The 14,764-nt window shown below is 37.9% G+C and overlaps 1 protein-coding gene across 5 annotated transcripts in view; it reads left to right on the forward strand.

Annotated features, from left to right (window-relative positions):
- LOC116943512 (serine/threonine-protein kinase Nek5-like) overlaps positions 1 to 14,764 on the forward strand; it is a 50,016-nt gene that overhangs the window by 21,294 nt on the left and 13,958 nt on the right. For 2 of the 5 annotated variants that reach the window (XM_032956401.2, XM_032956402.2), the window contains exons 5-13: positions 191 to 274; positions 1,413 to 1,483; positions 2,663 to 2,749; positions 4,267 to 4,321; positions 5,560 to 5,760; positions 6,764 to 6,845; positions 9,333 to 9,484; positions 10,447 to 10,643; positions 12,527 to 12,632. In XM_032956401.2, coding sequence (XP_032812292.1) covers positions 191 to 274; positions 1,413 to 1,483; positions 2,663 to 2,749; positions 4,267 to 4,321; positions 5,560 to 5,760; positions 6,764 to 6,845; positions 9,333 to 9,484; positions 10,447 to 10,643; positions 12,527 to 12,632 — 1,035 coding nt within the window. The remainder of the gene's footprint in view (positions 1 to 190; positions 275 to 1,412; positions 1,484 to 2,662; positions 2,750 to 4,266; positions 4,322 to 5,559; positions 5,761 to 6,763; positions 6,846 to 9,332; positions 9,485 to 10,446; positions 10,644 to 12,526; positions 12,633 to 14,764) is intronic. The other 3 variants (XM_032956404.2, XM_032956403.2, XM_032956405.2) reach the window with 3 other exon arrangements.

Raw genomic sequence — 14,764 nt, forward strand, 5'->3', positions numbered from 1 at the left:
TCAGTGTTTCATTTTTGGACTGGGGATAATATCCGATAAAAGAAACATGCCATATGTTAATGCATAATAAATGAGTCTAAAAAAAGTGCATTCCACCTCGCACCATCATATATTTATTATATTCTGTCATCAGTGCAAGGAAGAACAGTTATTGTATTTTTATTGTAATGTGTTTTTTCCCCATGCACAGGTATTGAACTGGTTTGTTCAAATATGCTTGGCTGTTAAACATATTCATGATCGTAAAGTGCTCCACAGAGACATAAAAGCACAGGTAATGTCAATACAACTCATAAAATTTTTTTTCACCCTTTATTAACCTACCATCACATTGCTTAATCGATGCCTGAATTCATTTTCTGTAGTGATGCATATTTGCTACTGCTGTACTAACGTTACATAACGGTCCATTACTACTGCTGCAAAGTTGGAAGCCTTAAAGTGTTTGGTCAGGTTATATTTCAAGAGATGCTTATACAGTACAACCACCTGTACGATACAAATTGTAATCAATATACAGCCCTCATATGTACACAGTATGTATATGCACATAAAGTCCATACACATATCAAGAAATATGCACACTTTGAAGAAGTATTTTTATGCAATGAACCCCTAGGTACAAAACACTGTAGGCTAGGTTAAGAATGCACATTGTATGCAGGTTGTGCTAATGCATTATGAATCGTGCATTGCACATCGCCATTTCATCAAAATTAACCCGACCGGTAATAGTTCATGCAGTGTCAATTATCACAGCATTAGGCACCACACCTGGCGTCTTGGCTCTTGTAAGATGGGAGGACAAATTATTTTAATAACAGGATGTAAATGTGCAGGGGCTCACATTTATATTTTTGCTCGTCTGCCCATAATAAACTGCACTTGCTGCAATTTGCATAAAGATGACGTTTCAAATATAACCTAACGTATGCCAGATATTCTTTGACTGTATCCTCGCACACTATTAAATGCCAAAACGGTATCACGTAATATGGTCGTCTTATTATTATTATGTATGAGTATTATTGTTTTTGTTTAAAAACCCTACATTACTATCATCCTCTTTGGATCTTTCGGTAAAGTCATGTAGATGGAAAAATAAGATAAAAAATCACGACGTTTCGATCGCACCACAAGCAATCGTCTTCAGGTGAAAAAATACAGCAGGCGGACTGCTGAGGCAGGAAGAAATAGCAGTCCGCCTGCTGTATTTTTTCACTTGTGAAGACGATTGCTTGTGTTGCGATCGAAATGTCGTGATTTTTTTTATTAATTTTCTATCTACGTGACTTTACCGAAAGACCCAAAGAGTATGAATTCCTGCAATCACGAAAGCTTTAAGTCAAGATATTACTAACATTATAATTATTGAGACAAGCCTATATTTTAATTATTTTAATTCTTTCCAGAATATCTTCCTTACCAACAACAATTCATCCATCAAGCTTGGGGACTTTGGAATCGCCCGGATTCTCACTAAGTATAGCAATCACATAACTGTTGTATACTTCTATTTATTGCACACCTTTTCTTGTGTTTTCTTCCTGAACACAAATGCTATTTTAGCAGCATAGTACACATTTAGTGACTTTAGGTGTGGTTTATCAAACAAAGACTCGCTAGTAATGCTATACACAGATACAGAATGTTTGTCTGATAACCAACAGCCGATGGGGATTCTGTACTTAGCATAAAAAGACAATAAAAAATAATGTTCGTTGTAATGAGTCATATCTTTGTGCTTGTTTATTTAGACATCTGCTTGTTGTGATATTGTGCTTGAAGTTATGTACATGCATTAATATACATATACCATTGTGCTGATGCATGTATTATACTAAATCGAGTGTGCATACAAAAAATTAATTAGTGCATATACTGAGATGCGATGCAAAGGCAACGATGCCCCGTATAGGCTTTAACAGACTGCTGGGGAAAGTGTTGTTAGCAAGCACCTATGAAGGCCGGAACGGTACACGAGGGGGTGGGTGCCCAGCACCATGCCCGACCGCCTTTGTCTCCCAAGTGGTGATGTTTACACACCGCAACAGGTACTCATTTGAGGCTGATTCGACCTAAGGGAGACCCAGGACCGGTTCAGATAACCATCACTGGTATTGGCTGCGAGTGGGAACCGAACTTGGGTCGCCGGGTTCTTAGCGCAGTGCGCTTTCCGCTACACTACCACTTTCACATGCACACAGTTTTTCTGTTTAGTATTTTAATCACCAATAGCGATGCCACGCTTCTATGTCTATATAATGTCTATATAAAAAAAAGTCTGCTGTGCGTGCCAGTGCAAAGGATGTGTATTAAATTTGTCAATCCAAAGGGAAAACGAAGATTGTTCAGTATTCTGACCCTAATTATAAGGAAGTAATATTTAAAATGGATATATCAGCAATGCTATTTCAACAATATTTGTGCATTGTGATAAAACAGCTGTTATTCTGATTTTTAGTAGTGCCAGCCTATTCAATAGGATACAGCATGTTTAATGATGGAAATAGCTGTTGACACACAAAATGTCACCAAATAATACTGGGCAACGTTTCCGCTTAAGCATGTTTTTGAATGTGCTTGGTGCTCATGTTGTTCTTGTTAGGGAGGCTTAGTCCGAGTAATTTATTAATATCCTGGTTTTACGTTTTCCCTGCAGCACAATGGAGCTGGCACGCACGTGCATAGGTACCCCTTACTACCTCTCGCCAGAAATCTGTGAAAACTGCCCCTACAACAATAAAAGGCAAGTCCTCAAACCAAAGAGGCTAATAAAAGACTGGGAAAAATTAGGTCACTTGAAGTATATCCATTTTTTTTCTATTAAGATTCTCTATATTTAAATATTTTAGGTTTTTTTCCCATATACTGAGACTATTGTTTTGGTACATAGTTGCACTTTGCTAATGCTATCTAAAATCTATCACTGGTTACTCAAGCATCTATTAGGAACCACAATTAAATCAATCAGCACACGTTTTGGTGCAGGGATGGTAAGTGTACCAAATCTCACATGTGGGTTTACACTGAGGCTGCACAAATCTAAAGTTTTCCACCAGTCACTGCTCTTTGTGATATTTGTGAATTCCTCTCTGGTTGTGTAGTTAGTGTGCCAGGCCTAATATAAATGGGAATGTTCTGCTTGGCTTAACACGAGCTCTCCAACTTGCCTGTGCCACATACGTTTTGCACATTTTAGGATAATTATTTTATGTTTTTGAACCAGCAATTATGTGCCTCTTTGATTTAAAGCTTTCGTGACTGCAGGGACTCATATTCTTGGTTCTTTCGGTAAAGTCACGTTGAAGGGAAACAATAAAATAATAAAATATATATAAAACAATAAAAAATCTCACGACGTTTCGACTGTAACACAGTCATCATCAGGTGTAAAAACCAACGGCAAGAACATCTGAAAGAAGTGGCGGTTTGTATTTATTTATTTTGACAGTTTGTTTAGAAGGACGAGTCCATCTATGTTCGGAAAAGAGGAGGGGGGAGACGAAAAGATGTGATTCCGGACATACAGTACCCTGGTGTCTACAAACTAAGTTGCCTCTGTGGTAGTAGTTACATTGGAGAAACCAAACGCCATGTCTCGGACCGCATTCGTGAACACAAAGCAGACCTTAAACACGGTTGGACCAACACCTCAGCCGTGGCAGATCACTGTTATAATTCAGTAGGCTCACATGACATTGACTTCTCCAAGACAGAGGTTCTTTGCAAGCCATCGGGCTACCATGAGAGATTCGTTCATGAGGCTATCCACATATACAAACACAGAGACAATTTCAACCGAGAAGATGGAATCTGGCTTAGCAATCATTGGAAGGATTTGATAAACCATTTCGGGTCTTAATTGATTGTTCACGCTTACGGTGGCTTTCAGACAGCATACATTAATTTTTCGTCTCCCCCCTTCTTTTCTGAACATAGATGGACTCGTCCTTCTAAACAAACTGTCAAATCGCTATCCGTGGTGCTAACGTTTAAAAATAAATAAATACAAACCGCCACTTCTTTCAAATGTTCTTGCCATTGGTTGTCACACCTGATGATGACTGTTTGTGTTACAGTCGAAACGTGGTGACAATTTTATTGTTTTATATATATTTTATTATTTTATTGTTTCCCTTCAACGTGACTTTACCGAAAGAACCAAGAATATGTGCCTCTTGTGAATGAAGAACAAATAGCTTTCAGTAGATACGTGTGTATTAAAATTGTGCATGAAGTGACATCGTGTTGTTTAAATTGCAGTGACATCTGGTCTCTGGGCTGTGTTCTATATGAACTGTGCACCCTGAACCACCCTGTACGTATGTACAATACAGCTTTACATCGCACTCTTACACGATTGAATAATAACTGAGCAAATATCTAACAGTACGCCAAATAGAATGCCACATTTATGTACTAATGATCTAATATGATGGTACATTTGTGTTAGAAAATTATTCGTATGCAAAAATAATGGGGTGGGCTAGTCACACCGTGGTTAGCAAACTGCGCTATGAAGCTGTCAGCCGGATTTATATTTGTGACTATGGCTATCATCAATGGTGAGTGTTATCTGTGCTATTCCAGGCCACCCCCTATGCCGCTCTTTCACTAACTCGCATTGACAGTGTGGTTAAATATGGTCAAACAACTCCCATGGGCGACATCATGGAGGGAGGCCTTCATCCAACAGTGGATTAACAAAGGGCTCGAAATTATTATTAAAAGTAATGCATGTGGATGGTTTTACTTTGTTGAAAACTGCCACCAGATTTTGGTCGTGTACTATCATTATAAATGTCTTATCAGTTTGTGGAACGGAAATGAAAAGATTGCCCCCCTCCCTCCATAGATACGTCGAATTTCCATTCCTGTTTCAGAAAATGAGCATTGTCTTATGCTAATTTGCAGGGACATAATTTGGATCTCCATACATTATATAGTAAAGAAAAAAATGCAAATAAGATTACATCTGTATTTATCAAATAAGTACGCTAATCTGTATGGATGTATGTATGGAGGGCTCCTAGACTCCCCACCAATTTAAATCAACGAGGTGTCGTTTTAAAGCTTAAGATATGTAGTGTATGAGAATGAGGTAAAAATTCCAAATAAATTTGACCTTTGACCCTATAATTGGAGTATTTGGAGTTACGGCACTACATACATTCAAATTTTTTATATTATTGTAATTCAGCTTTTTGTCCCACGTAGCTGTATATCTGCTATACCTTTTTCCAAAAGCCGAATGTATGATGGGTGCCCCAGTTTAAAACCATACACCAGATAGGTGCGTGCTATTGGGGAGAGGTGTGTGAGGGAGGGGAGAGCTCACGGCAGGGGCATGGCATGATGAGATACCCATAAGCGGGTGTACCTCGCACCCTTTAAACACATTTTGGCAGAATAAACTCTCTGTGTAAGTAATTTGTCACTATTTAGTGTCAATAGGATTGCTATTTCAGATAGGTCTTCATTACATTAAAAAACATCATTGTCCCCATTTTCATATCGCATTCTTTGTTCTTTTGCGTTTCTCTCACTTGCACTCAGTTTGAGGGCAACAGTCTCCGCCACCTGGTGATGAAAATTTGCCAGGGCTCCTACAAGCCCTTATCATCCCGATACTCCTATGATATCCGCAGCGTGCTGGCCCAGATGCTCAAGACAAACCCACGGAACAGACCCTCAATCAACACCATATTGTGCAAATGCTTCCTTTCCAGCCGTATCCAGAAGTTTCTTGGACCAGAGGTGTGCTTACAGTACACACAATGCTAATGATACTTAGAAAGTTGAAATCAGTTCAGAGTTTTCCTGTTTAAATAAAGGGTGCTGGAAAACATCCGTCCAAAAGGCCGATAACCTGGGAGACAAAAATGTTGTCATAGTTTTACATGTTAAAATATATCTCTTTCAGGTTATTTACTACCCTAAATGTACAACAGTGCTTGCTACATTTTGTACCGTTACATTGGTAGTCCAGTACGCTACTATGGCTCTGTGTCAATTGTCTATGCTGTATAGCGCTGGAGCAAAGTCTTTTTTGCATTATCCCATAGAGCTATGTTTTCTCTGCCTGCCTTGCATGTAGATTTAGTAACAGGTTATGCATACACTTTACCGTAATATGCATCCAATGACTTTAACTATCGTATTGTTTTATAGTTGCAGGTTAGTATTAGGTTAGGATAAACCGTGTTTTTGTATTTACCAAAAGTGTAGCATGCTAACAATTTTTCTACGAACATTGAAATAAGCAATTGTATTTGAATTTCACTTACATGTGCATCCTGTTGATATGTACATGTAGTTAATATATTATATGCTTATTAATCTGTATTTGTTTGTAATCTAGAAATTTGGTATGCAATAGTTATAAAACATTATTGAAATATATAATTTAATCAGAATTCCAGGAGGACATTAAGATAGACAGGCATAAAACATTCATTCAATGGAACATGTTATACTGATATTAAATATTGCAATACAAGCAACAAACTATTATTTTACAAACATATGGTGGGTATTGTTAAAATGTAATGAATTAATCAGTGATGCAAATCATATCGCGTTACTTCATTACATCACTATAAACCATTAGCATATGTAAATAACCTACCACAGTTACTTTAAGGCATTGTAATTTGCACATGAATGCATGTCACATTTTTAGTGTGTAAAATTGCTCTCCGCACTATGCACACTGCATATTAATGCTTGGTGAATATTCGTGCGTGTGTGCAATTTGCAGCTATACAATGAAGAGTTCAGTCACACTGTGATACACAGCAAGAAGGCTGTGTCTGGGCAACGATCAAAGTTGGCACAACAAGGCAAAGCTCACATGTACTGTGACACCTACATTGTGAAGCCACAATTCCATTTTAAGTGTAAAAAAAATGTACGCACCTAGTTCACACGTAAATGCTCAAAGGCTATTAATGTCTTACAATGCATTCATCATGATCATTGATAATAACATGTACGTGGAAGATAATTACTAAATGTTTAATGCTGTTACTTCTGTAATGAATGCAATGCACAGTACTTAACCCAGAGGTTTCAGCTTTTAGGATGTGCCACAAAGAATAGGAAAATGCATTTCTTAACGTAATGAAAATCGCACAATTAACATTTAAATAATGAAAGAGTTCTGTAACTTGTTGCATAATGCATATTTCGGTGCACAATATAAATATCGATAACCTGATACCCTATAGTGTATCTATATAGTGTACCGATAGGGTATCATGATTTAAAAAAAAGTCATCTTTTGTTTGACACGTTAGGTTAAAGTCTTGTCCTCGGCTTCCATTTGTGCCTTATAAAGAGTAAACAAAAACGTGAAAGTCTTGGGTAAATCCCACTTCAGTTACAACAAGAAATGAAGCCTCAACATATTCCTGACCTGGAATTGTTGCAGTTTCTAAACTTCTAACCAGTACTTTAAGAGCCGATGCATGTATGTCAATAATAGATCAAATGCAATTATGTAATAAATTTTGATTTAAAGCTTTCGTGACTGCAGTGATTCATATTATTGGTTCTTTCGGTAAAGTCACGTTGAAGGGAAACAATAAAATATATGTAAAACAATAAAATTCTCACGACGTTTCAACTGCAACACAAGCAGTCATCATCAGGTGTGAAAACCAACGGCAAGAACATTTGAAAGAAGTGGCGGTTTGTATGTATTTATTTTTAAACGTTAGCACCACGGATAGCGATTTGACAGTTTGTTTAGATGGACGAGTCCATCTATGTTCAGAAAAGAGGGGGGAGACGAAAAATTAATGTATGCTGTCTGAAAGCCACCGTAAGCGTGAACAATCAATTAAGACCCGAAATGGTTTATCAAATCCTTCCAATGATTGCTAAGCCAGAATCCATCTTCTCGGTTTTAATTGTCTGTGTTTGTATATGTGGATAGCCTCATGAACGAATCTCTCATGGTAGCCAGATGGCTTGCAAATGACCTCTGTCTTGGAGAAGTCAATGTCATGTGAGCCTACTGAATTATAACAGTGATCTACCACGGCCGAGGTGTTGGTCCTACCGTGTTTAATGTCTGCTTTGTGTTCACGAATGCGGTCCGAGACATGTCGTTTAGTTTCTCCAATGTAACTACTACCACAGAGGCAACTTAGTTTGTAGACACCAGGGTACTGTATGTCTGGAATCACATCTTTTACAGACGGAACCAGATCACGGATTTTATGTAATGTGTTGAAACGGACCTGGATCTTGTGTTCATTCAATATTTTGGAGATCTTTTTTGTGATCCCCGCAATGTAGGGTAAAGTGATGGTTTTGAAAGGCTCCTCAAGAGGGTCCTTCTTCATGGTTTGAGTGATAGCTTTGTTGATTGTAACCATTAGCCTTAAGAGCTTGGTGTACGTGCTTGAGTTCACTGTCTATGTGTTCCTGGTCGGATATGCATTGGGCTCTATGGTATAGAGTCTTGATGAGGGAGTTCTTCTGGGATGGATGGTGGTGGGAATCCGGTTTCAGATAAGCATCCGTATGGGTAGCTTTCCTGTAGACAGTGGCTCATTTACCATTAGGTCTCTTTTTTATTAGGACATACAAAAAAGGTAGCTTGCTATCTTTTTAAACTTCAATGGTAAATCTGATGGCGACCACAACAATTCCATACACCAGTACCCTGGTGTCTACAAACTAAGTTGCCTCTGTGGTAGTAGTTACATTGTAAAAACCAAACGACATGTCTCGGACTGCATTTGTGAACACAAAGCAGACCTTAAACACGGTAGGAGCAACACCTCGGCCGTGGCAGATCACTGTTATAATTCAGTAGGTTCATATGACATTGACTTCTCCAAGACAGAGGTTCTTTGCAAGCCATTTGGCTACCATGAGAGATTCGTTCATGAGGCTATCCACATATACAAACACAGAGACAATTTAAACCGAGATGTATTCTGGCTTAGCAATCATTGGAACGATTTGATAAACCATTTCGGGTCTTAATTGATTGTTCACGCTTACGGTGACTTTCAGATAGCATACATTAATTTTTCATCTCCCCCCTCCTCTTTTCCGAACATAGATGGACTCGTCCATCTAAACAAACTGTCAAATCGCTATCCGTGGTGCTAACGTTTAAAAATAAATACAAACCGCCACTTCTTTCAAATGTTCTTGCCGTTGGTTTTCACACCTGATGATGACTGCTTGTGTTGCAGTCGAAACGTCGTGAGAATTTTGTTTTATATATATTTTATTATTTTGTTTCCCTTCAACGTGACTTTACCGAAAGAACCAAGAATATGTAATCAATGTTTTGATTCATATTTCAGCAGGAAAAGCTCCTCGTGCCAATCCTTCAGTGGCCCAGGTGCACAGGAAGGTGGTAGCAGACAGAGCGGTGTCCCCTGCTGTGAGGAAGCAGAGGCCACCGTGGTCTCATGCTGTCATCAACCCTCCCTTGCCTCCCTCTGCTCAAGCAAAGGTATTCTTACCAATATCTCTCAATAGGTTTCCTTTGATGCATTTTTGTTTGCATCACATTACTGTTTATTTTTAACTATATATAGTGCCAAAAAGCGACCTCGGGTTTCCATTTTTCAAATTACATTTAGAGGTGCCTAATTGATAATATCAGAAAATAAAGTACGAGCGCTAGGTTGTTGCCAAATAATTGTCCTCGTCTTTTGGAAGCTAATCTCCGATTGGAAAGGTTAGTTATATACGGCCCAAAAGAAGTTCAACATACATACATAGATGGGATTGTGTTTTTTGGCATAGCCAGCGCTAAGCCACCTTCATCATCATTAAATAATAAAATCAAACTACCTGCAAATGTTGCCTAAAACTGGGATGCTTGAGCTAAAGTTGCCTGCTAAAGTTGCCTGCTTTTTATAAACTGAGGCCACAAGCTGCAACCAACTTCAATCAGCTCAGTTCACAGGTAAAAGTAATGTATTTTAATGGCTTTCCTTCCATCCATCTGGATGCAGATGGACAGCAGAACACCATATCCTACCTCCGCAGCGTAATTAGCGTGCCAACAGTGTTTCAGTTGGATTATTTTTGTGTAATTTATTTCATTATTTTCTGGTAGTCTTTCCAGCTCATCCAATATTCTAAATTCCACGAGTCTGGCTTTGAGAGGATTTACCGTATATTGTACAGGTGATGCCGAAGCAACATGCCTGGTGGCTAGAGAATAGTTCAAGCAGCTTGAAATTGGATGGTTGTGAATTCAAATCCTTGTTAGGGGTTGACTCAGTCCATAATCTCTCTGTGGTCCATTTTCTGGGGAAGGCAACAATGCCTGCCTTATAAATATACCAGCCCCTGCCATAGGATTGAGGAACATTCACCACTGGCTTAGGGATATAAACAGATGAGTACCATCTCCATGTTAATTTGAGCAAGAAATCACTTTTGTTGTTATTGTTGTTGCCAAAGCGAAATGTATTGGCCGCCCAGGCGATGGAAGCCCGATGCATGGGTATCGATGCCAAACCATTTATTGAGAGGGTGGACTCTCCGCCGACGGATGGCCAACGGGCCAAATATGCCTACTACCATGCACAGCTGGATCTCCTGCAGCAGCGTCCCCCGTGCTTTGAGTCGGGCCCACGAGAGCAAGACCCTCCTGGACGGTAAACGTGAAGCAGTGACACAATATAGCTGGGTACGGTCGCGTATGCTTGAGAGGATGGAACATGCACATAATCAGAAGTGCATGAGACTCCAAATCTGCACAAGTAAAAGTTGGCCAGTAGATGGCAGCACAGCAGGTAGGTTGCTTACCTATGTAGTTCTTTTTTTGAGTGTTGTAACCTCGTATACTTGAGCATTCTCCGAGTACTCTGTTTTCTTCCCACGTGCATAATTACTCATTTCAGAATGTATTAAACATCCGATTGTGGAACTCTTGAAAGCAGGTCATGAGATTCATTGATGCCATTCTGGATATAAATACATGACTAAATACACTACTTATTGTAACAAAAATGTTAAGATGACAATAATAGCCACCTATCTAAAGTGAAGATAAATAAGTGCACTTCTTAATACGTAGGCTTTTGCGTCCAATATTATCCATGATAAGAGGTGTTTTGGCTTAAATCGCGTAAATATAAATGTGTCCTTAAGACCGCCACCACCCGACACAGCCACAATATTTACAATTGGATTTACTCTCCAACATACCGGTACGCCGTACTAGTAACGAATTGGCATGTTCCGTTTACGTGACAAACATTAATAATTGGCTGTCGGGTGATGGCGGGTTTAACGACATTAATATTCACCAGCTCTAACCCAAAAAACTTATATTATGGATATTGATCGCGAAAGCATACGTTTTAAATCCTCTAACATATGTCTAACCTGATTTTTTGGAGTTATATGTAGAGGACTTTATTCACTTGTACAATTAAATACATTTTAGTTAATTATATATTGCTCGTTTCATTCAAAATCTTACTCAATACCTCCCTTCTCTCCTCTGCTGATGAAATTTTGCTTATAATCACATGTTTTATGTATTGTACTGTCTTGGACCATTGGAACTCCTTGTGTATTTTAACGATCATTATAACTTCAGTCTCCTGTAAAGCATCTTGAGATATGTTTGGACAATGTCAATTTAAAATGTTAAATGTCATAATATTTGGTTACATTTAAGGCAAACATGTAGGAAAAATCACCTGAAATAAAAAAAATAGTAGTGAAATCTTGTTGAGCAGTAATTTTGTGGACTAAAATATTCCTGGACCTTGAGCAGATATTTACTCTTATTTGTGTGGGTTATTATGTCAAATTTGCAACACTACCCACTTATTAACATGTAATTTTATGACTAAAGACCTGTCTGCCTAGGTAAGAGCAAATCCCCTTGCACTAATCTTCCACAAAGCAATACATGTCAAATAGTTTAATAGCATTTCTGCATTGTATAACAAGGTACACTGAACTGCCCATCTGTGCATTTAAGCTATTGATACTGCACCATTTACCATTGCCACTTTACATGGCCTGGTAGATAACAAAGGCAGTACCCAATACATACTAATTATGTTTCTTGCTGTTATTGCTTTAAATGTTACATCTCTCATATGGTGAGAATGCCCCCCACTGTAGGGATGGGAAAGTTTCACCACTGGCTCGTGACCACCGTTGGAGAGGAGTGTTGTGGAAACACTGTGGTTTTCATGTAATGTAATTGTATGTTTCAATTAACACTTTTCAAAAGGAATAATACATTTCGATTTAAAGCTTTCGTGACTGCAATGATTCATCTTCTTTGGTTCTTTCGGTAAAGTCACGTAGAATGAGAATAAAATAATAAATTGATAAAATAAAATAACACAATAATAATTGTGAGAATATTATTGTGTTATTTTATTTTATCAATTTATTATTTTATTCTCATTCTACGTGACTTTACCGAAAGAACCAAAGAAGAAAAAGGAATAATAGTTATGTTGTGAGTAACTCAACTAAACAGCTCTGTGGAATTGGCCATGTGCGATTTTAGGGCGCACGAGAGACTGCAAATGAAACTGGCTGATTTCTGCCAGGAGGAGTATCTTTTGCGGAAACAGGAGGCCTGCCGGAACAAGCTGAGAGTGGAAAAACAGCTGGTATGTGAGTGAGGGACACATGTGAATACAAAGCAAGTACTTTATTGAGATTGGCACTTTTGAATTGAAGTGCATTGGACCATGTCCTTCGAACCAGGTGAAGAGCCCATTTATATATATTCTATTTCATGGGCGATCTGAGTACACACAGTGTTTGATGAACTATGTGTAATTAAAACGCTAATACTTTCTTGTAATTATGAGTAATGCTAATGAAAATAGTGCAATCCTCTTGAATATGGGAGATTGTGGTCGAATGCTAATACAGTGATACACTTTATAGATTAACCGTGTTGATGAAGGGAATTTCATTTTAAACATGTTAATACCGTTCGTAAATGTCAATTCAAATGCAGAATTTCACAGCAACTATTTAAACAAAATGAAGCGCAAGACATGTATACATCACACGTGTATAATATACATCTTTGGATGGGTTGTGTCTATTTTAGTAACCTCTTGAAAGTTAACGTTGAAATTTAATTGATGCAGCCATAGTTAAATATATAGCAGTTGACATTGCATTACTTGCACACTGAGCTTCGTAATATGTGCAATATTTTGGAATGAGCACCTTTTTTTAGTTTAATACGGTAACCTATATCTGGAGATTCAGTCACGTTGGGGAGGCATTCATGCATGTCAGTGTAGTTATTTTTCCATAATAATGAGCGTAGATCCTCTTCACGAATGTGTTTTATTGCGAAACATTGCTTTTAAAATATTATTTTAATCCAGTCGTCTCTTTGTCCAAATTTATATTTGTATCCATGTTCGTTTAACACTGTAAGTGAAGAATATACCGTAAATATGTTGCTGGTACCCCCAGGTCGGTTTGTCGCCTATGTTTCTTATTCTGTGCGTTGTCAATTTACCCAACCCTGTTTATCAAGTTGGGGGTTACGATTCACCTCCGAGGGCCTTTGTTTTGATTTTGCTGCCATGGACACTCATTTTTCATGTTGCCCCGTAATTGGTTTGCGCCTTTATAGAACAGCAAGCAGGCACCGTAGCGGCACATGAGCTTTAGAACTACCGCGTAATGAACACCTTTGATTTACAGCACATGTACATGAGAACAAGCAATGTCCCTTGCCTTCTTTAAAAAAAACTAAGGTACTTTTAATGAGTGCAGTTGTGTTTTAAATTGGAGATTTATGGCTGTTCAAGACATAGGTGTACAACATGAGCCACATTGTGCTGTAACTTCACCAAAACATGATTTGAACTCATTAATGCACTGCTGCTGTCCTAAAAACTAAAATAATTGCGTATACTTTAGAAAAGGTGTCATCTAGTTCACCATGGTGGTATGGGTCCATATGATGCTCATACATGCAAGTACAGTATACCACAAATATCGCATACTTTCTTTTCTAGCCAATTTCTCTTTAGCCACAAATTGAAATCTGTGCTTATGTACATCTCAAAGGATTTATAAAATGTGTTCAACAGTCAGCAGTGCTTTTCACTTTCACAGTGGACTTAAAAAAGAGCCTATTTTCAAGCCAATTAAATATTTTTGTTGTTGTAATATAAACATCATCTTTCATAGTAAGAGATATTTGCATTGAACATAAAGGGTTCACATGATAGTACTGCATATCTATTATAAACACTCCATTAAAATAGGGAAAAAACACCAATTCTAATGAGCATGCTATATATATAGCTAGGGAATTTTGTGAAGATAAAGTCTGTCATCTGAAAAAATAATGAGTAATTTAGGAAATGCATCTTGCTAATCACATTCCTAATTTAATTTGCTAACTACAAAGTAACTTTTAATGCATAATTAGAGATACTTTATTGAGGAATGCAAGACCAGGTTGAACGAATGGTCAGTCCACTTCACTCTAATTGGTTTTGTTAAACTTCATGAACTTGCACACTTATCCATCAATTTTGTTTGTAAATCTTGACTCAAAGCTTTCGTGACTGCAGGAATTCATACTCTTTGGGTCTTTCGGTAAAGTCACGTAGATAGAAAAATTATGAAAAAAATGAAATGAAAGAAATTACTTTACCGAAAGATCCAAAGAGTTTGTTTTGAAAGTTATAAAATGCTTCACCTGTGTTAACAAAACAGTAAAAGACAATGACTATTACAATAGCTTTCATGAACGAAAGGA

This window comes from Petromyzon marinus, chromosome 18 (assembly GCF_048934315.1).
Source record: "Petromyzon marinus isolate PM22_M1 ecotype Great Lakes invasive population chromosome 18, UKy_Petmar_22M1.pri1.0, whole genome shotgun sequence".
Classification (NCBI taxonomy): domain Eukaryota; kingdom Metazoa; phylum Chordata; class Hyperoartia; order Petromyzontiformes; family Petromyzontidae; genus Petromyzon; species Petromyzon marinus.